Genomic DNA, 23,715 nt, shown 5'->3' with positions numbered 1-23,715 from the left:
TAAAAAGGATGTTGAAAAATTGGAAAGAGTGAAGAAGACCGAGACAACAGTGATTTGAGGTCTGGAGAAAATGCCTTACAGTGAGAGATCTAGAGTTCAGTCTGTTTAGGTTATCAAAAACAACACTGAGAGGTGACTTGATTAGTGTATTTTCCTGGGGAGAAAATATTAAGTACTAAAGGTCTCTCTTTATCTAGCAGAGAAACGCATAAGAACAACTGTCAGACAAATTCACATTAGAAATAAGGCATGTATTTTTAACGGTTGGGTAATTACCCAATGGAACAAATTACTGAGGAAAGTGTTAAATTCTCCATCTCTTGATGTCTGCAGATCAAGACTGGCTGCCTTTCTGGAAGATGTGTTTTAGTCAAAAACAAGATATGCTTTAGTGAAACACAAGGTGTTTTGGCTCAATACGGGGTAACTGAACGTAATGTAATGGCCTGTGTTGTGCAGGACGTCAAACTAGACAATCCTCATGTCCCTAAACTCTTTGAATCTATATAAAAAGTTTACACTGAGTGTGTGTATACTGGTCCTTGAACAGAAAAATGGCTTCAACTTCAAAGTTGTTGGTTATTAATACCTTCACAGGTGGGAAATCAAATAGTCCCATAAGACCCTTCTGAAGCAGGCTACCTGTCATGGCTCTATTGTACCACTTGTATTTCATTTCCTGAAACCATTAGTTTAATCAAAGTATTAAAAGGTTCAATTTACTTTACTCTCAGATACTTCTTGCCTCATGAATTAAAAAATATATAAATGCCAAATATTTTCTAGATAAGCAACTAAAACAGCTCATCTAAATATCATACTATAACTTAATTTAGTTTTTATTAAAGATTTACTTTTCTTATAAAGGAAATCACATCCGTTTTCTAAATGGAACCGATAGGATTTCTTCTGTTTATTGGGAAGTTCTTTGCTGCTTGCTTGTTTCCTTTTAAAAGTTGGGTATCAAAAGTCTTTTTCACTATGTGTTGATAATGTCTCTCTTTTCGTAGTCCACTGATGATTGATTGTTCATGTGCTTCAAGTCATATATAACTCATCTATTCAGGCTTTGGAAAACTAAGTGATTCTAATGTAGTCATATAAGAGTTTTATGATTCGTAATACTTGAATGTAGAAAACTGTGCCATGTTGTCACAAAAGTGTTTGGATGTTCTTTTTGAATGATTTTAAGAAAATAAGGGTTATTTTTCTCTGACACTGCAAATGTTAGAATAATGTGAAGATCCTCAGTTATTTGTTAATGCATCCCATAAACACTTTAAACATTGTTTTGCTGGTTAAAAGAAATTATAACCAGATTTTTTTTTATTTAAAAGAGTAATACTTGGAATATACACAAGTATAAGTTGAGCTTCATACTGTATGTACTGGAGTCTGACAGGATGAAAATTAATCAGTAGGTACTAGGAAAACAAAACTTGCCCTCCCCTCTATTTTTAAGCAACAGTCTAGCACACAGTTTTCAAATGTAGCTGTTTTGTTTTCGTAATGGACCATTTGTGGGGAGAGGCGTACTTTTTATTGTAACCTTTCCCTTCAGTGTTATCAACATGGAGAAAATGTGTTATCAAAAATTAATAGAGCCTGCCTCTGTTGGTGCTTGCCTACTCACAATTCTTTACACATCAGCACTTCAGCCAATCAGCAAAGAACAGGACTGAAATCAAGATACTTGTGCATATGATGTGGCTATATGCATAAAAAAGCAAAAAAACAAATTAAAAAACTCATAATACTAAACAAATCGTGGTACATAAATATAAAAATGGTTGAGTGCTAAACAGTGGCTGTTCACCTTCCTTTGCACTCAGATGAGGGCAGGAGCCTTCTCCCTTCTGATCCTTTGTGCAGAAGACAGCTGTGTTCCCAGGTATTGTGTTTCCTGAACCGAGGCACTGAAGAAATTTGTATTCCTATAGATAGGATGTGTGTATGTTACAAGCGCTACAGCAGCACAGTTGCTGCTATATCCCTGAGCAACGTAGCTTGGTTGACCTAAGTTTTCATCATAGATCAGGTCTGACATAGTAAAGGATTGTAATGTTGGTACTGTTCCACTACACACCAGCTGACAGAGGGAGGGAACACGTTATTAATCCAGAAGCTAAAATAATCACTGCCCCTCAGTGTACTCCAACAGTGAGTCCAGAGGCATTCTACCTGTGTCCAGAGCACGCAGATTTCTTCCTGTTCTTCCTTAGCAATCGGTGTGCACCCACCCTGCTGCAGCATTGATTATTAAGGCCACCGGATAGCCTAAAAATACTTCAGATGCCTGTATGTGTACATGAAAGGAATTAAATATAATGAAAACTGTGATTCACAAAAAACCGATTTTTGATGGAAAAGCGTTAGGATTTTTTCCCCTCTGCTGAATCAGAAACAAATGAACAAGCTTCTCCATGAATATATGGACAGCCAATATTCAGAGTCCTGAGAAATTTAAATTTAAATTAATTAGAAATGGTGGTATGGACCAAATCTTTGCTTTCTTTAATCAGGCAAGAAATCCCAGTGACTTCTATTCATGTTAATAAAGCAAACAAGCCTTGGCCCAGTGTGTAAAAGTATTTACCATTACATGATCATATTATGCAATAATAGTTTACCAGGAATCAATAATACATGATCAGTTCAGATCCTTCATTATCACAGCTTATTGTAGTTTTTGTCAGCTTTGGAAACTGGACTATTTTTGGCTAGGATAAAAATGATTTCAGGATTTTTGCTTCTTTAATAGTTCAACACAGCTAGAAAACTAGGTTCTTTAAACTTTATATCTATGTAAGACACATGAAAGATCTGGGGTAAAGTTTCTAAATGTGCTAAGTCCCATTTTCAAGAGATTACTTAAGGAGTTTTTCTCATTGAAATCAATGGAAATTAGGCTCCTAAATTCCTAAAATCGTTTCTAAAGATGTGATTTAGGCTTCTGATTTGCTTAGGCAAAATGAATCCTAGTTTATTATTGTGAAATTACTTGATCATCCATTTACACCTCATAGTTTCAATAACATATTCATTTTCTTGTTTGGGGGAAACATAATGGAATTTGAATGAGCTTAAATGGTCTTCTGTCAGATTGTCCTCTACTCAGATTATTCATTCAATCATATTTGAAATCCATCCTTGTAACAATAATATAAGTATTGGTAGACAAGCCTCCATGTAGGGTTTAAGTTTTAGTTGTATACAGAAATATAAATTTCTGGAAAACCGTTTTTATCATTCTAATCAAAGACCTGTACAGCAGTTACAGCTTCTTTATTTATTCATCAGTAAACTGATCCATTTCTTCCAATTTTTGCTTCAGTGGAATGAGTTTGTTACTGATGAAATGAAGAATCTTTTTGCAGGGTGATTTAAGATCATCTGAATGCTATTTTAATCACTTTAGGAGTGCAACCTATACACATTACTGATCTGTTATTTACTTGTTTGTTTTTTATAGTATTTGGAAATTCAAACACAAACCACTTTTTTTAAAGCTTAATTATCATGTCTAATCTTTTACTTTCTACAGTCTTGATAGGCCAGAAGTGTCACCTCAATGAAGGTGAAATTTCATCAGTCACAAAAGTGGCGGTGGTTAGAACAGTGGCCTGGAGTTCAGGAGATCTTTGCGCCTGATCATCCCGTCATTTGTGCATGCATAATTCACCTTGACTTCAATGAGAGTCACATACCCGCAAATGATGCAGTGACTGAGACACTGGATTCTATTCCTAACTTCCGTTGACTCATCATGTGGCCTTGGGCAAGTCGTGTAGTCTTTCTGTGCCACTGCCTGTCAAATTAGGAAGATAATACTTACCATACTTCTGCAATACATACTACACTTGGAAAAGGTCCTTCAGATCCTTGAATGAAAGGCCTTGTATGAATGCTAAGTGCTATTATTAGACATAGAGCAGAATTGTTTTTTTCCTTTTAAATATGAGATGATGGTGGCAGTAAACAGACAAAAACTGTGGCTGAGACTGTGGCTGTTTATTTTGCAGGATCTTTCATGCTGGTGAACACTTCTGGGAGGTTTGCTGAACAAAGAGCTCACCTCCTGCTACCCCACCTAAAAGAAAATGACACGCATTGTATCGATTTCCATTACTATGTTTCAAGCAAGAGTGGGTCCAATCCTGGTTCTCTGAATGTTTATGTGAAGGTCAATAATGGTCCGCTTGGTAACCCCATCTGGAACATGTCTGGAGCAGCTACTGGCACTTGGAACAGAGCAGAACTGGCAATTAGCACCTTTTGGCCTAATTTCTATCAGGTACATTTTATTTGTTGTTAAATTTTGTTTCTCATATTGAACGAACTTGCAGCCTAAATTTACAACTTGCTTTTTGTCATCAGCAAGACTGAATACAGGCTGAGATGGCCTGATTAGTGAGTAAAATCTAATGTATGTTATGTTGGTCAGTTTGTTTTAATTGATCTTTTTTACAGTTGATGCTAAATATATATTTACTTATTTTAATATTTAAGAATGGATGATTTGTCATTGATTTCAATGGCCCAGGATTTCACCCATTACCTGTACATCAGGAACATTAGAATTTAGTAACAGAAGATTTTACGTTGTTAGGCTTGTTTATTTTGCTTTATATTGATAACACTCAATTGTGGCTCTAGAACCAGATGTGTATGAGTCCACAGGCCTGAATTGCAATTTTAGTTTGTAATTTCAGTTTTTGATTACAGCAGCATTCTTCTGATTAGAGCCTAAAGGTGAAGTAGTAGTAGCTTAATGTGGCCATTTCTTAAGATGCTGCCTCTCTGTAGGAAAGTTTACCATGGTTCCACAAACACACACATGTGCACCCTATACCCCACACCCCAAAAGGATGTGGGGGGAAAGGGGATTTTGGCAAACTTGTAGTAAAATATTTCTATAACATAAGAATGAGGCTAAAATGCCATATTGATAGAGGTACAGGCAATCTCAGAAGACATTCATGTGCTCTCCCTATCTATATAATCTGCATCAAATTTCAACTAATATATTTTAGCTAATTGAAGTCCAAGGAATCAAGATACTTCCAAATAGCTTTTTTCACTCTAATGGGACCAGTTTAACAGAAGCGTGTAGCTCAGGCTACCTAGATAACTGCAATCCAGCTTTTCAGGCTTAGTCACAGCCTCAGGGGAAGATCCTCAGCTTTTGCAAGAAGCTCCAGTGACTTGAATAGTTACTCTGATTTACACCAGCTAAGGATCTGTCTCTCTGTTCCCAATTGCTGTGCCATCTCCTGTCTCTTTGGTTGCATCCTCGCTCTCAAGGATCTCTGTCATAGTCTCCTCAGCTTCCCCATCACAATTATAATTTCCACAGCTGTTTCTGTACTCCACGCCTACCTTGGTCCCACTGCTCTTAAAGCTTCCCCTCTAATGAACTCCTTAACCATTCATCTTTTGTCACAGAATCCCTGGGAGTAGGTTTTTCACATCCTATCCAGAACTTGGGTGTCTTTTCCAGTGACCCACCAGATGCTGCAGCACTTATTACTTCTCACAAGGCATTAGCCATCTTGTCTCTGCTCCATTTCCTAGAAAGAATAGGGACAGGAAAAACTTTCATAGCAGAATGTGCAGTGGTCTTGCAACAGTAGTGACGGAAGCCCATTACTTGGCATATATAAAAGATGATGGGACAATGTACAAATAAATAAGTACTGCAGGAAAACATCCTGCATTGGTGTGGGGATGGACTAGGTAATGTAACAATAGCTTTGTTTTTTATTTTTATAATCGTAGCGATAGCTGCCTACATGACAGTGCTATACAATTCCAATCCATTAATAGGACACCCACGGTGTACCTACCAACAAACAAATCAAAATTAAGGCATAAATATTAACACAGGCTACATGGTAGTGTTTTAAAGAAATGGTATTTGCACAATGCAGATCTCTTAAAAACATTTTTGAGTCTATTTTCCTAATGATTCATGAAAAATGTAGGCAAGTAACTCCCACTAATGCTAACTGAATAAAAAGCAAGACCGATTATTGTGGAGTAAATCCAATTCTAGTCCAACCGCTTAGTATTTATTTGGTATTTAAAGTGGTTTTATCCTGCATATTATTAACATAAACACAGGCAAAGCTTTTGAAAGATTTAATAATTAGCTTTTTTGTTATATTATGTTCCTATAGTTAATTCGTGTTATGGCACCTTTTATGTCAGGTTTCCATTTAGAAATGACTCTTTAAAAGTACAGGCTCTGAGCATAGTAATCATGTTCATCCAATATATATTTTCTTTGTACCAGGTAATTATTTGTGTAGGTTTTACCCTACATGGCAAACTACTGTACTAGATATATAAATCACATTGATAACCTGCATCTAGCAAAGCTAATTATAGGTGAATTACTTGTCATTTCAAGTTAAATTGTCAAGTATTCTGATTATTAAGATGTGTTTAATTCTTCAATTAATTCTTGTTCAAATTGCTGCTACTTGAAGCCTGCCCCTCACTTAGAACTGCACCAGTTAGGAAGTATTGGCTATGTGCTTTCATCAGAGGGCAACAGAATAAAATATCTGATTTCTTTAAGTATATATGACCTGTTTGCTACCTCTTTAATAGGAGAAAAAATTGTTATTTCATAGGGTTATTTTATGTTGTCAGACCAGTGTGCAGTATTAAAATGTGCTTTAATTTTTTAAGCATAAATAATTGTACAACTCCATAGATTGTGAGATACAGTACCCCCCAGCTGAGTTCAGATTGGTGAGTTTCTCAGCTAATGTTGCAAACAGGGCCAGCTCCAAGTTTTTTTGCCGCCCCAAGCAAAAAAATTTACCCGCATCCCCCCGGCCCTGCCCCAACTCCTCCCCTTCCCCGCTCCATTCCAATCCCTTCCTCAAATCCCCGGTCCCACCTCCTCCCCCGGGCGCAGCGCATTTCCCCTCCTACCCCTCCCTATGAGGGAGGGGGAGAAGCGGTGCAGCTGCGCACTTGGGGGAGGAGGCGGAGGTGAGCTGTGGGGGGGAGGAGCGGTTCCTCTGCTCCCCCTCCCCCCCCGGGTTACTTCCTGCGGCCCTCCCCACACTCCTCACTGCTGCAGGTCACCGCCACTCAGGGCCAGCTCCCAGCTTTTCATGCCGCAAGCAAAAAAAAAAAAAAAAAAGGGGGGGGGAGCCAGAGTGCCGCCCCTTGGAAGATGCCTCCCCAAGCAGTTAGGCATACTGTTAAGGGCTTGTCTGTGCTAAAGAATTTTGTCAAAGCAAGTTACTCTAACAATCAAAAACTTGTATAATTACGTTGTTTGTGCATGTTCACACAACGTTCCTTCTATTGGTGAAACGCATCCACAGGTATTGCTCTAGCATCGACAGTGAGAACAGTGCACTGTGGGTAGCTATCCTACTGTGCTACTAGGCACCTTCTGCAGCTAGGAATTGTGGGAAGGGAGAGTGGATAATAATGCATCATGGGTGTGGGCTCAATGTCCAATGATGCAGTTTTTTCAGTCCCATCATTCCATGGACTGCATGTTGTGGCATTTTTCAGTGGTTCCTGTTTACTATGCACCCACCATCTCCGTTTGAAAGAGTTGATCCTGCACTGCTCTCTACTGTTGTGGTCACTGTTATGAACACATTTCAGCTGGTCATACAGTATATCATGAAAATCTGAACTGGAATCAGAGATGCCTGACCTTCTGCGTGCCATGAAAAGAAACAACACCAGATTACTTTTGGCATTCCTAGAGTAGGTGCACACTGTGGACCATCATTTCTGGGCTTGAGAAATAAGCACTGAATGGTAGGATCACATCGTTATACAGGTCTGGGCTGCAGAACTTTTGGATACAGAAAGCCACCTTCCTGGAACTGTGCGCGCTGCTTGCCTCAGCGCTGTGGTGCAAAGACACCAAAATGAGGGCTGCCCTCTTGGTGGAGAATCATGTAGCGATCTCTGCATGGAAACTGGCTACTCCAAATTGCTACCAATCAGTGGCAATCAGTTTGGAGTTGGAAAGCCCATCACTGGGGCTGTGTTAACGCAAGTGTGCAGAACCGTTAATCACATCCTGCTACAAAGGACTATGACTCTTGGCAATGTGTGTGAAATAGTGGATGGGTTTGTGCAATGTGTGCAAGTGTGGCAGGACAATCAATTACATGCGTATCTCAATTTTGGCCCTGGACCATCTGGTGACTGAGTACATCAATAAAAGGGGTACTTTTATTGGACGCATTTGTGGATCACTGTGGGCATTTCACTGACATTAATGTGGGGTGATCTGAGAAGGTGCATGACACATGCGTATTTAGGAACACTGGCCTGTACAGAAAGCTGCAAGCAGGGACTTTCTTTCCAGACCAGAAGATTCCAATAGGGGATGTTGAAATCCTGTAGTGATCCTGGGAGACTCAGCGAACCCCTTACTTCCATGGCTCATAAAACTTTACACGGGAAACCTGGATAGCTGCAAGGAGCACTTCAACAATACGCTGAGCAGGTGGAGAAGGCCTGTATAATGTGCTTTAGGCAGATTAAAAACATGTTTACACTGCCTTTATGGCAGGTTAGACCTAAAAGAGGAAAATATTCCCATGGTCATAGTAGCTGGCTGTGCACTCCATAATATTTGTGAGGCTAAGGGTGAAAAGTTTCCCCTAAAGTGGAGCACAGTGACAGATCGCCTGATGGCTGATTTTGAGCAGCTAGATACCAGGGCTATTGACAGGGCACAATGGGGGACTATTCGAATCAGGGAGGCTTTGAGGCACCATTATGACAATGAACACCAGTAATGTGTCTTTCTTTACAGCACTCTGCCATATTTTGTTAACTTGTTGCCTTCCGTGAAAATTGTGGTGATTCCCGACATGATAGGTAGTCAGCAAATGATCAAATTGCAACTGTGTATTAATTTCAGCAGCAATCACCATGTGTGAGAGACAAATAAAGACTGGTTATCTTTCAGAGAGTATGTTTTTATTACATATCAATTAACAGCACATACAAAAGGCTTGGTGGGAATGCAGATAACAAGGATGGTTAATGTAGGCTCTTCTAGTTATGTGTAAGTCCAGCTATCATTTTGGAAGCTGTCCAAAGGAGTAGAGTGAACACGGTACCAAGAGAGGCTGGAAAGCTGAAAGGAACGTGTGGGAGGAGTTTGGGGAGGGCATAGAAGGCAGTTCTGTATTGGCTGCAGGTGGGACTGAGCATACATGTATTCTGCCTGCAGCATGATTAGGGACTTCAGCATCTCCTCCATCACTTCTATAATCTACTCCTGGCCCATTACAGTTTTCTCTTGGCTCTCCTCTCCTGTCTTTTTTATAATTTTCTTTTAAAGTCTCTCTCTACATCGTGCATTCTTGTTTTTCTACCTGTGAGGATAGAAGCACCTCTTTAAACATGTCCTCCTTGTTCCTTCATGGTTGTTTCCATATCTGGTGTAGGTACTCGCTGGTGTGTAGGAGGTTCCCCTAAACAACACATCTGCAGAAACACAAGAAACAATAAACATAAACATGATTGTTAGTGCACCTTTTTTTTTAAAATACGAATCAGTTTCTCACTGTCCCTTGGCAAACACAGAGCTTGGCAAATGCCCTGAACATGGTGAGTTTGGCCTGTGGGGGCTCAATATGGGGCAAAGGTCTAGGTTTTTTTTTAAAAGAGGATCACTGCAGGCGACTAGGAACAATATTGTAAATTCTGCCACCATTTTCACAGTGGGGATGTAGAGCGGGGGAAGGAGTCATTGAAGCCGATATCTCACTTCTTAGGATAAGCAAGGATGCATCTCCTTATGCTGCTCGCCTGTGTGCCATTTTGGTCCCTGCACAAGTGACTGCCAATTGGCACGGCAAAGTTTCCTACAATGGGGGAAAGAACAAAGCAGCTCTGCCAAGGAACCTTCAGCAGAGGGATTGACGAGTACCTCCAGGAAAGTTTCTTAGAGATCTCTCGGGAGGATTCCTGTGAAATCTCGGTGTGCATTAACACACTGTTCCGCCGTACTGCTTAGCTGTACAGGGGAATGTAAAGCACGTACAAACACAACTAGTCTTGTACATTTCTATCCATTTACCCACTTCTAGAATATACAAAGAAAAGAACAGCTTCACCTCATATAACCAAGCAGCATCAACTCAAAAAGATTACTTACCAGAGCTCTCCTTTCCTGCATCATGCATGCCAGAGATGGCCTCTGGAGACTGGCTAGACCCCCTCCGAAGTAGAAAAGAGGTCCCAGCTTTCCATGCTACAGGATGGCCCTGCCATGTGCGCCTCATTGTCATCCAATTCAACCTCCTCGTCCATGACTTAATCCTCCGGGTTGAGTCCGCTCTCCGCTGTCTCTAGCCCCGCCAAAGCATCCACAGGGCTCTTGGTGGTGGAGGTGGGGTCACTGTTAAGGATGGTGTCCATCTCCTTATAGAAGAGGCAGGTCTTTGGCGCAGCACCAGAGTGACGGTTTGTCTTCCTTGCCTTCTGGTACGCTTACCCGAGCTCCTTTATCTTCACACAGCATTCATGTGTGTCTCATTCAGATCCCTTATCCAACATGCCATGAGAAATCTAACCGTAGTTATTGAAGTTCCTATGACTGGAGCGGAGCTAGACTGCACAGCCTTTTCTCCCCACAGTGCCAGCAGATCCAACAACTCAGATGTGCTCCTAGCAGGAGAGCTTTTGTTTCATGGAACTGCCATGATCAGCTAGGAAGATATGCTGTGAAATCTCCACGCTAAGGAAACAGGAAGTGGGATTTCAGAAATTCCCAGGTCCTTAAAGGGGGAGGGGCAGAAGCTTGTGTACATGTGTGCAAGGCAGCAGAGTTCGAACTGCTGACCAAAGCAGTCAGGATGGGCATTGTAGGATACCTCCTGGAGGCCATTTATAGTGACATAACCAAGTGCCGTGTCTACACTGTCATTTTGTTGTTCTAAATTTGCCACAAAAAGCTCTACGCCTCTTGTTGGTGGTTTTGTTTTGTCAGCAAAGTGGGAGAGTTTTGTCAGTGAAAGGAGCATTGTTGTGTATACACTGCTACTATTTTGTCAACAAAACTGTGAAGGGTAGACAAGTCCTTAGTTACACTCTCTCCCCTGTTTTTGAATGATTTGCTTTCTAATTCATTCACTCTGGAAATGCAGAAAAGGACTGTAATACTTGATTAAAAAATACCAACAAACATAATTTTAAAATAAGAAATGAAATTTGAAGAAAGATATAAAGTATTTTTAGTAGAGTACGCTTGTCTTTAGGCTATTGCATTTTGTTTAACATCATCTCTTAAGTAATTTGAAGGGCTGAGAGGGAATAAGAACTCTGTAGGAATTCTAGATTTCTTTCTAGTAACCACACACACGAGTTTGAAGGTATAACTTTACACTAAGCTAGGTTTTACCCTGTACTGTCTAATACCTTTCCTTATAAATGAGGAGTTTAGGGAATATGAAATACTAGATCCATCTTGTCTCTTCAAAACTGGTTGAAATTGTCCTTCATGTCATTATCTGACTGTACTGTACTTGATGCTTGGGAATTAGGTTTAGACCCCGTACTTCAGAGTTTATCAGGAAGGACAAAGAGTGAAGTTTCTTGTACTGTAAATGTCAAACTCATATTCACATGCTTATATGTGGCATCAGTTGGGCTTAATACATTTAAAATGAGAAAGAAATGTTATAACTGACAATTTTTAAACATTGCCCTAAGTCCCAAGGGCTTAAAAAAAACCCCAAAAAACCTTGTTAAATTATATAGTTTATTACTAGAAATTCTGAAAAAGATGCATCTCTGCCTGGGTCATCCAAGTTTTTAAAATTGCTTTGTTTTAAACTTAGTTATGTGTCCAACAGTAAGCAGACATTTGACCCAAGTCATATCAGTAAGAGTCTGCCATCAGTTCTGACCTCCTACCCTTAAAATCAGAGTTGCCGGGCAGTTGTCGGAGAAATAGGACAAAATAACCTGCATAAATACAATTAATTTCACTAGCTTTAAATATTATAAGCCCCATTTTCAATGTTTGGCATGGAAAGACATCCTCCTTTGGATTGCTAAGGTTGGCTGTAGGCACTTAAATGCCACTTTATGTGCAAATTTGGAAGCAGGATGATATTTGTAGGGGAGAGTGATAATGTAACATACAGCAGAAGAAAAGAGCTATGGGGAGAAGAGTATAGTGTATATACATAGGGGAGAAGTGAAGATGTGCTGTAAACAAAGAAACCAATACCTGCCCTGAGATGTAAAACTAATAGGAATCCCTGCAGGATTATTGATTTTTCTTCTTCTATATCCTTACATTAAGTAGACTTCTTAATATACCTTATTTCCTTCCCTTTTTCAGATAGATATTTTTAAATTATATGAATTACAGTGTGTTTATAATGAGGTACAGTGCACCTTTTGATTAAAAGTTTCGTAATTTCTTTGCAACAACAAGGGCAAGAATTTACTAAGTGAGGTCATTCATTAGAGGTAAAAATTACTTATTTCTTTTGTTCTTTGGAACCGGCAAGTTATCTGCAACAGCACATTTTCACTAGTAAGCATGTTGATAAGGAAACTCCCTTTCTTTGTTCACATATAGAAGGGGAAGTGGCAGAAATGAAAAGTTAATTTTGCTCTTCACTGAAGCAGGCAGGATCAGGGATGGTGTGATGTTAAACCGCTTCACTATTTCCTGTTTGGCAGGCATCTGAGGAATAGCCTGATGTAAAACATCTCTCAGCCAGACATTCAGCATAGTGTTTCATGAGCAAATGAAATCAGTGTTTTAACCAGTTGTTTTCTAACTGATAAGACAGCAAAATAATTTCCAAAGAAACAAAGGACTGTCATGTTTAGTGCAGATTGCCGTGCTAGAATGTTGTTTTATTTTGACTAATGTGCCTCATGTATTGTCTTCAGATGTTGTCAGCTGTGATGAATAGAAAGTTGAGATTCTAAAATGAAAATGTTTATATTCTTCAGACCAGGCAACTCATCAAGTAGAAAGTGATGAAAAAACTGTACATAGTTTTCACAAGAAATACAGGATGAGGGAGTTATAGTCTGCTCCGTGGGTTTGTTTTTGTTTTTTTTTAAATGAAGTTGATAAACATTCAGAAAAAAATTAGTAATGGTGGAAGAATACAGCCAAAGAAGAGAGCTAGTAGGGGAGGGCACGTGTAGTAGAAAGCATAGGGGAGGAGTGGGGATGTGCTGCATACAAAGAAAGCAATACCTGTCCTGGGATGTTAAATTAAAATTCCCCTACAATTACCATCCTGTTTCCATTCTGCATTCAGATTTTCGCTTAAGCATATAAAGCAGCATTTAATTGTCAGCTGCTAGTAAATGCAAACTTCTTAGACACACAATTTGAATACTGGCCCAAATTCTAATCTCAGTTATACTATTGTAAATATGAAATAACTCCACAGAAGTCGTTGTAAATTTCCACCAGTGTAACTGAGATCAGAATCTGACCTATTGTGTTTAAACTTTGTTATTTAATGATGACATTCACCATCAAATGCACATGCATAACTCTGTGGAGTAAGCTATGGCCTTTCCATAGCTCCTTTACAAGATGACCCCCCCAGAACACTTATGTACTTTGATTGTCATAACCCTCTGCATGTGAAACTGGAAACCTCTAAAGGGCTGCTGTTTGACTTCAAGTGATATTATGATTTGATCATATAACTATCTTTACACTCTGCTATCTGAAGTAAATAGTTCCTCAGTTCATATGATGGGTATTATATAGGGAGGCAAATGTTTATACATTTGTTAGCTAACTGACCTATTTACATTTAGAGTCATGTTTTTATGACAGTAGACATTTAGGACAAACCTGCAAACATGGCAAGTACATGCAGTACATTTCTGCATGTACTTTTGTTCATGCAACTACTGTAGTTGTCTGCCCAAAGACGGTGTTTTCACACACTGACAGCTACTTATATCCCTTACCAGTTCTTTGATCTACAGTAATCTGTTTGCGAGTGTGATCACGCTGAGCGTATGCTTGTGATGTTTTTAAAAATCTGGTCTTTACTTCTAGTATACGTGGACAACCAGCATGTTTACTTGTGGAGTACTTATTGTTTAAGTGGAGTATTTATTGTTTAAAACTCAGTGTGACTTGGGATTTATAAACTCATTAATGAGTTTATAACTTATGTACTAGTATAGGTGTACTAGTAATTTTGAAAATGTGTGATCTACGTAGGGTCAAATATCCTGCTGGTGTAAATGGGCAAAAATGGAGCTGTCCTCATTTACACTAGAGAATTTTGGCCCATAATCTTCATTCATTAATCAGAGCATAAGGGAATACTGCTTACTGATGCACATGCTAATATTATTTTAGAACACTGTGAACAGATGAAAATTATACTGAGAGAGAGATTTGCAGCTTTTTGTAGCATGTCATGTCTTTGAGTAAAGTGAAAGGCATGTCAGTGATGCCTTTTCGGCTGAGATATGTCACTGCTGGTTGTGGTATCTCTCTCACTTCACTGACATGCATATTATGTGTCAAAAAGGACTCGGTCCTGTTCCTATTTAAGATGGCAGCAGTCTGGCCATTGACTTCAATGAGAGTGTGATCTGGCCCAATGTATTTCAACTAGTGCTACTATTGATTGAAACCTAACGCCTGTGTGACTGTAACTGTAGTAACAGGTGCAAGAAGAAAATAACATAACACCACTAGCCGTCACCTACAGCCCCCAACTAAAACCTGTCCAGCGTATCATCAAAGATCTACAACCTATCCTGAAAGATGATCCCTCACTCTCACAGATCTTCGGAGACAGACCAGTCCTTGCTTACAGACAGCCTCCCAACCTGAAGCAAATACTCACCAGCAACCGCACACCATACAACATAAACACTAACCCAGGAACCTATCCTTGCAACAAAGCCCGATGCCAATTCTGTCCACATATCTATTCAAGTGACACCATCATAGGACCTAATCACATCAGCCACGCCATCAGGAGCTTGTTCACCTGCACATCCAGCAACATGATATATGCCATCATGTGCCAGCAATGCCCCTCTGCCATGTACATTGGCCAATCCAGACAGTCTCTGCGCAAAAGAATAAATGGACACAAATCTGACATCAGGAATCATAACATTCAAAAACCAATGGGAGAACACTTCAAGCTCTCTAACCACTCAGTGACAGACTTGAAGGTGGCAATTTTGCAACAAAAAAACTTCAAAAACAGACTCCAAAGAGAGACTGCTGAACTTAATTTAATATGCAAATTAGATACAATTAACTTAGGTGTGAACGGAGACTGGGAATGGTTGGGTCATTACACTAATTTAAATCTATTTCCTCATGTTAAAATATCCTCACACCTTCTATGGGTCATCTCGATTATCAGTTCAAAGGTTTTTTTTCTCTCTCCTGCTGATGATAGCTTATCTCAATTGATTGGCCTCTTACAGTTGATATGGCCACTCTCACCTCTGTTCATGTTCTCTGTATGTATAAATATCTTCTTTCTGTGTGTTCCATTCTATGCATCCGATGAAGTGGGTTTTAGCCCACAGAAGTTTATTCTCACATAAATTTGTTAGTCTCTAAGGTGCCACAAGTACTCCTGTTCTTTTTGTAGTTCAACAGAGAGTCCAGCACTGCTTTTTTCATTATATACCATGGGACCTTTATGGTATGTAATCTGGGAGTATGGTAGAATATTTTAGAATGCATCTCTGGTCTGTTACAAATGTCTTGTTTAAACTATCCTAATCTTGTAATTTCTATCTATGAAATTGCTTGAGAGATTATTTTGTGTTTAGAAGCTCACAGCTTTGTTTGTTTATATGCATATTATAGCAATCAAGAACTTTCCTCCAGCCTTTCATACAGGTTCTGGACTGAAGACTACTGACCATTGTAGTGTTCGGAAAATATCCCCCTCTTTTTCTCCCCCTTCCCTGGAAATGTCATCGCAAATGAAAACAATTCCAGCTTCAGTGGAAAAAAAATGATTTGAAAACTGAAAAAAAATTATTCAGCAATGCCGCTGTGGTGCCTCAGTGGGATTTTTATTTTGGGTGCCTCTTGCTCCCATTCTTTATTGGCCAAGCTACCTGGTCATACTACATTTCCTGTGATGCACCGTAGTCTCTCTAGTCACTGGGATACCATACAATCATAGAATATCGGGGTTGGAAGGGACCTCAGGAGGTCATCTAGTCCAACCCCTGCTCAAAGCGAGACCAATTCCCAACTAAATCATCCCAGCCAGGGCTTTGTCAAGCCTGACCTTAAAAACCTCTAAGGAAGAAGATTCCATCACCCCCCTAGGTAACCCATTCCAGTGCTTCACCACCCTCCTAGTGAAAAAGTTTTTCCTAATATCCAACCTAAACCTACCCCACTGCAACTTGAGACCATTATTCCTTGTTCTGTCATCAGGTACCACTAAGAACAGTCTAGATCCATCCTCTTTGGAACCCCCTTTCAGGTAGTTGAAAGCAGCTATCAAATCCCCCCTTATTCTTCTCTTCTGCAGACTAAACAATCCCAGTTCCCTCAGCCTCTCCTCATAAGTCATGTACTCCAGCCCCCTAATCATATTTGTTGCCCTCTGCTGGACTCTTTCCTATTTTTCCACATTCTTCTTGTAGTGTGGGGCTCAAAACTGGACAACAGTACTCCAGATGAGGTCTCACCAATGTCAAATAGAGGGGAATGATCATGTCCCTTCATCTGCTGGCAATGCCCCTACTTATACAGCCCAAAATGCCATTAGCCTTCTTGGCAACAAGGGCACACTGTTGACTCATATCCACGTTCTTGTCCACTGTAACTCCTATGTTCTTTTCTGCACAACTGCTTCCTCGCCATTCGGTCCCTAGTCTGTAACAGTGAATGAGATTTTTCCATTCTAAGCGCAGGACTCTGCACTTGTCCTTGTTGAACCTCATCAGGTTTCTTTTGGCTCAATCCTCTAATTTGTTTAAGTCCCTCTGTATCCTATCCCTACCCTCCAGTGTATCTACCACTCCTCCCAGTTTAGTGTCATCTGCAAACTTGCTGAGAGTGCAGTCGACGCCATTCTCCAGATCCTTAATGAAGATATTGAACAAAACCAGCCCCAAGACTGACCCTTGGGGCACTCCGCTTGAAACCGGCTGCCAACTAGGCATGGAGCTGTTGATCACTACCCATTGAGCCCGACAATCTAGCCAGCTTTCCATCCACCTTTCATCCACCCCATATTTCTTTAACTTGCTGGCAAGAATACTGTGGGAGACCGTATCAAAAGCTTTTCTAAAGTCAAGGAATAGCACATCCACTGTTTTCCCCTCATCCACAGACCCAGTTATCTCCTCATAGATGGCAATTAGATAGTCAGGCATGACTAGCCCTTGGTGAATCCATGCTGACTGTTCCTGGTCACTTTCCTCTCCTCTAAGTGCTGCAGAATTGATTCCTTGAGGATCTGCTCCATGATTTTTCTGTGGACTGAGGTGAGACTGACTGGCCTGTAGTTCCCCCGATCCTTCTCCTTCCCTTTTTTAAAGATGGGCACTACATTAGCCTTTTTCCAGTCATCCGGGACCTCCCCTGATCACCATGAGTTTCAAAGATAATGACCAATCGCTCTGCAATCACATCTGCCAACTCCTTTAGCACCTTTGGATGCAGCGCATCCAGCCCCATGAACTTGTGCTCGTCTAGTTTTTCTAAATAGTCCTGAACCACTTCTTTCTCCACAGAGGGCTGGTCACCTTCTCCCCATTCTGTGCTGCCCAGTGCAGCAGTCTGGGAGCTGACTGACTTTGTGAAGACAGAGGCAAAAAAAATCATTGAGTACATTAGCTTTTTCCACCTCCTCTGTCACTAGGTTGCCTTCCTCACTCAGTAAGAGGCCCACACTTTCCTTGACTTTCTTCTTGTTGCTAACATACCTGAAGAAACCTTTCTAGTTACTCTTAACATTGCTTGCTAGCTGCAACTCCCAAGTGGGATTTGGCCTTCCTGATTTCACTCCTGCATGCCTGAGCAATATTTTTATACTCCTCCCTGGTCATTTGTCCAATCTTCCACTTCTTGTAAACTTCTTCTTTGCGTTTAAGATCAGCAAGGATTTCACTGTTAAGCCAAACTGGTTGCCTGCCGTATTTACTATTCTTTCTACACATTGGGATGTTTTTTTTTCCTGCAACCATGGTGTATCACAGGAGTCCATGGCCAGGATACCTCCCAGGAGATGTAATCTGTCTAGGGAACCCAGCCCATAGTGGAGTACTTGGGGCATGAGACTTGCAAACTACAACTCTCATGAGGCAGCACAGCAGCTTTTCCAGTTACAGATATTTGGGGTTTGAGGTGATTAGTTTTTCCAGGAAAAAAAATTACTTTTTAATGAAAATCAGACACTTTAAAAATATATATATATATTTGGATGAAAAACCAGCTTTGCATCAATTGTCTTGTTGGTATATTTTCCAACAAAAGCCCTATTGGTCATTTATTTAAGATGTGTGTGTCTGGAATCTGCTCCAATACTTTCCCAGAGCTCACCTAGAAATCTGCGTATGTTAAAGGGCAAGATTTGGAGTAAGTTCCCTTGCTCTGTTGAAACAGAGATATGTCATGTCTTTTTTTTTCCCCAGGCAGTTGGACCAGAGGATAGAGCTCTGAACTATGTTAATAGAACTGGGTTCTATGCTCGACTCTGCTGCTGGATGACCTTGGGGGAGTCAGTTCCCCTCTCTATGCCTTCATTGCCGCATCTGTAAAATGAGGATGATAATTACATCCTTTGCTAAAGCACTTTGAGATCTTTGTATACAAAGTGAACATAAGAATAAGAACATAAGAATGGCCATACTGGGTCAGACCAAAGGTCCATCCAAGCCAGTATCCTGTCTACTGACAGTGAACAATGCCAGGTGTTCCAGAGGGAGCGAACCTAACAGGTAACGATCAAGTGATCTCTCTCAAGCCATCCATCTCCACCTTCTGACAAACAGAGGTTAGGGACACCATTCCTTACCCATCCTGGCTAATAGCCGTTAATTGACTTAACCTCCATGAATTTATCTCGTTCTCTTTTAAACCCTGTTATAGCCTTAGCCTTCATAACCTCCTCAGGCTAGAAGTTCCACAGGTTGACTGGGCACTGTGTGAAGAACTCCCTTTTATTTGTTTTAAACCTGTTGCCCATTAATTTCATTTGGTGGCCCCTAGTTCTTATAGTATGGGAACAAATAAATATTTTTCCTTATTCACTTTCTCTACACCACTCATGATTTTATATACCTCTATCATATCTCCCCTTAGTATCCTCTTTTCCATGTGCTCTAAAAGAGTTGGATACTACTACTCCTTTGCATTGTTTTCTTCAAAAGATTTCTTGAAGGGTAGTTTTGTTGGTGGTAGAATCAGTTTTGTGTTTGTAGGACACTGTTTCCTTGAATCTTTAAATGGACTTGCACTGGATACTGTAGTAAACAGTAGGAGCCTATAGAAACCTGTACAACTCACTTTAGCAAATGGAATTGAGGTATAAGTGAGGTCAGAATTTGGCCTTAGTTTAGAATTAGTTATTAAGGGTCACTAGCTGTAACTGAAGAATACTCTTAGATTTATTTTTTTAGCAGAAATTGTTTTATGGAGTTTTAAACTGCCAGTCTTTCTCTTTTGGCCATGGTAAGTTTTGTTGTTCGTTGGACCCACAAGGAGAATTCTGAAAGACATGCTGAGATTTTAGTTTGGAGATTGGTTCAGTGTCCAGAGGTAGATTTGTTATAAAGATGATGGACCTCTGCCCAATGAGACCCCCATCAAAAGGGGGAGAAGTAGCAGAAGCATCAAGTGAACAAGACACCAAAGGAGCAGTTACAGAGGTAGGAGAGGGCAGAGCCAAGAACACCCAGGGTTGACAGGATTTCAAGAAGATGAGTATGGTCAATGGTGTTAAAGGAAGCTAGTGGGTCACAAAGGAAGAGGATGGAATTAAAGCCCTTATATTTGTCCAAGAAGAGTTCATTAGGGACCTTGGTGAGAATTGTTTAGTGGAGTATAGGGAATAGAAGCCGCATTTGTGGACTGGGGGATCCAAATGAAATTATGTGAGAGGAGTTTAAGGCTGCTATTTGTTCAGTTAGTATAGAGATGAAGGGCAGAAAGACGATGGAGTGAAACTTTTACTGGGAGTTGTGACTAAAGCCGGGTTTTTTAAGATGGGACAAACCAATTCATGTATCTGTTGTGAGGACAAGGAATGATGAAGAATACTGTCATCTCAGGATTTTATTTTAAATTCATGATCCATGATTTTATAGTATTTATTCAACAGCAGAAAACCCATGACCTTATTTTAATATTATGCTAGCTCCATATTGTCATTGTGACATATTGCATTCTGTATTGGACTCTTGTCATTTAAATCATTGCAGCAAAGGATCATGGTACACTTGTGTCTTTATGCAACTTCTCCAAGGTCAAATATAGAGCATACCCGTGAAATTTCTCCCAAACTTTTTTTGTATGCTTTTAGAGCACAGTAGAGAAAAACAATTGAGGATAAATTTCCAAAGAAAAGCAGGATTAAAAAAAATAGCAGGATTTGAGCATGAATCTCCTGTGTATTACTTTGAAAAAGTACCCATTAATGCCACTGGCATTTTTTTTTTCCTGTTCTGCGTAAACAGACTTGAGTTGTTCAAAGAAGGGCTGCCAAAGTTTGCAGACGTTTACTTTTGAATGGTCTTAATTCGGCTGACAAGAGCAGTCCATTTATCTTGTGACCTATTTATAGCCATCAAACAAACTGTAGCCAATGGATCTGCTTTACTTAACTTAGTACAGTAGGTGCAGGAGTAAGAGCATGTCTAATGCACTCATGAAAATAGCCATGCATATGTCTGATACAGTTCACTACAGAAATGTGGCTATACTGTATAATTGTCATGTATTAAATATAAACGGGTTTGCACTATAAAAGGCAGAAAATGAAAAGTTAATCTGACTGCCTTGTAGATCCAATAGCTTTTGGAGTCTCTTTAATGTGGTGTTTAACCCAGTGGGGAGTAACGTTGCGAAAATGCAGTTTATGTTCTGGTCTTAAATCATATGAAAGATGCATTCTTGACTTTTTATTATGAGTTCTCAACATACTATTTAAATAAACACTTAGTTGTCTTATTTTTCCATAGTAATGTAATGGATGTAAGAGACTTTATTTCCACTGTGTAATTACAGAGTTCTCTCTTCACTTCTCAGGTTATTTTTGAAGTAGTCACTTCAGGTCATCAAGGATACCTGGCAATTGATGAGGTGAAGGTTTTAGGACATCCGTGCAGTAAGTGCATATATGTTATTTTGTAACAGTCTTCCTAAAATGTATTTGAGACATTATTCCAATATATGTCTAAAGCAAAGCAAACAGGAAATGTCGATAACAGTTCCAGTGTTATAAAAATGTGTTGACTTTCGAGCAACCATTGTAAGCATTAAGGTGCTTTACATCACAGCTGTAGAGATGATTGCTTATTCAAGTTTTGTACAGTGCCTAACATGATGGGGCTCTCAATCCCTGATTGGGGCCTCTGTGTGCTACTCCAGTACAAATAATAACACTGACCCATGCCAACTCCACTTATCAGATATCACAGATTGCAGTAAAGTTACGATGAACTAAACACGTGTGATTTCCTTCAGACCTTTTCAACCAGAACACTTATTTGGCTATGTGTCTGTTGCCTTGTTATGCAACATTGCATAATATACTTTCCACAGCACTGTTATTTGGGCCCAGGGCTTAAAGTTCTGCACATTTTTAATTTGTTTAAAATGTGTTTCCTGTAATATTCTTCCCCAGCTTAAAGGTTTATAGTCCATAGATATAAGTAAGTGTTTAAAGAAAAGTGGTACTGTAAGAATACGACAAATAAAATGCTTTATATGTAGTAATTTGTCATGGCTTTCAACAAACTGACCAAGTAAAATAAAATTATTTAGAATTGTTAAAGCTTATTAAATTCAACTAATAAAGATTTATTAATATTTAATCATCATCACCTAATGGTTTGTAGACAGGCATTGTGTCATTTTAAATAAACTGTAGTTTATTGTTGAATATTGGAGTGCCTCATAAAAATGGTTTTAGTGGTTAGTGTCAGGAAGACATAGAAACATCTTGAAATGTGGAGATGGCTATGCAGAATCAGCGGCTCTGTTATTTCTGATTCACTTAAGTTCTAATCAACATAGAAGGTTCTCATGCTCCTTGTTCAGTTTTTGTGCTTAAACTACATTTTGAATTTGTATCTGTAATTCAAATAGGCTAAGTAGTATTTTGTCATGTTAATATTTTTGCCTGCAAAATATTTGAGTTTTGATCTGTGCGTTTATAATGATCAATTCTCAAAGCATGCATGTAGTTCTTATTAAAGCAGAGAGCAGAATACACCCCACAGTGCACAATGTGCTAGCATAACCAATGAAACTTGTCTTGAAACTTAATTACTTTAATTAAACAATTCTTTACTAAAGCAATTAATTTAGGATATTAAGAATTCATTCTAAACATCGAAACAGTTATAGCATATAATAGAAGATTTAAAATATTGTGTTTGAATTGTTAGCGTGTAATTTTTTTGCAAAACAGATAATGCTATTCAGACACTGTACCAAGTTTTACAATGTTGCTGCCAAAATAAATAAACTCAGAGTAATTATCTTCAAATTTTTAAACAAAAAAATGAGAATGATAGAAGTTGGAGGTGGAAGTGTAGTTAATAGGTCGTCAGGTAGATTATGACCTGATTGCATTTCATGTGGGCAAACAGAAGACAGTTCCAGTTAGTAAATATGTATATATTTGGTGCTTCAAAGGGAGTAATTTCCCAAAGCTGAGGAAAACTGAGTGAAATGGATTGAGTGGAAAAATGTACACAGAAAAATATGAATGAAAATTGGACTTCTTTAAGAATTTGTATTAGATGGCCAAAAAGCTGATTCTGCAGTCCATAAGAGGACAACTTTAGCTATACCCCCATCCTAGTTCAATGATGAAGGGAAGACAGCAATTAGAAATTTAAAGCAATAAATCACAAACCAGAAAAAAGAGGGAATTAAATAGCAGTCAGTATAAATATGATGTTATGGTGGGTAGAAAGTTGAGAAGGAAGGCTAAAGACAACAGAGGGGAAAAAATCCATTTTCTGACAGGGCTATGCAGAAAAAGGAGGAAGTTTTTAAGTATATTAAGAGTAAAGGAAGTCCTAGAAATGGGATAAGTCCATTACTATATTGAGATGATAAAATTGTTAATGGGGCAGAAAAAGGCAAAAGTGTTCAAAAATATGTCTGTTCTGTATTTGGAAAGAAGCAGGATGATGTACTGGTATCACATGAGGACAATCAAATACTTTCCAGTCAATTAGTGACCAAGAAGAATGTTAAGCAACAACTACTAGGGATAAATATTTTAAATCAGCAGGTCCCAGTAACTAGCACCCAAGACTCCTAAATGAGCTGGCTAAGATAATCTCTGGCCAGCCCTCTGCGCAAAAGCAGCTCTCTCTCTCTCCGTTTCTTCCCAGAACCACACTGATCAGTGCTTTTCTGGTCCTGTCTGCTTCTGACACACATTACTCCACCTATCAATCTCCCTCTACTTGCAGTCAGTCCCAGAGAAACTACTGGCCACTTAGCCTGACATCAGTCCTGGTCAA

At 39.4% G+C, this 23,715-nt stretch overlaps 1 protein-coding gene across 7 annotated transcripts in view; it reads left to right on the top strand.

The window, feature by feature from the left end:
- PTPRM (protein tyrosine phosphatase receptor type M) overlaps positions 1-23,715 on the top strand; it is a 729,462-nt gene that overhangs the window by 260,470 nt on the left and 445,277 nt on the right. For all 7 annotated transcript variants that reach the window (XM_050942101.1, XM_050942100.1, XM_050942099.1 and 4 more), the window contains exons 3-4: positions 4,023-4,294; positions 21,260-21,338. In XM_050942101.1, coding sequence (XP_050798058.1) covers positions 4,023-4,294; positions 21,260-21,338 — 351 coding nt within the window. The remainder of the gene's footprint in view (positions 1-4,022; positions 4,295-21,259; positions 21,339-23,715) is intronic.

The sequence above is a fragment of the Gopherus flavomarginatus genome, chromosome 2 (genome assembly GCF_025201925.1).
Source record: "Gopherus flavomarginatus isolate rGopFla2 chromosome 2, rGopFla2.mat.asm, whole genome shotgun sequence".
Lineage (NCBI taxonomy): Eukaryota > Metazoa > Chordata > Testudines > Testudinidae > Gopherus > Gopherus flavomarginatus.
This window is presented reverse-complemented; position numbering and strand designations above follow the sequence as displayed.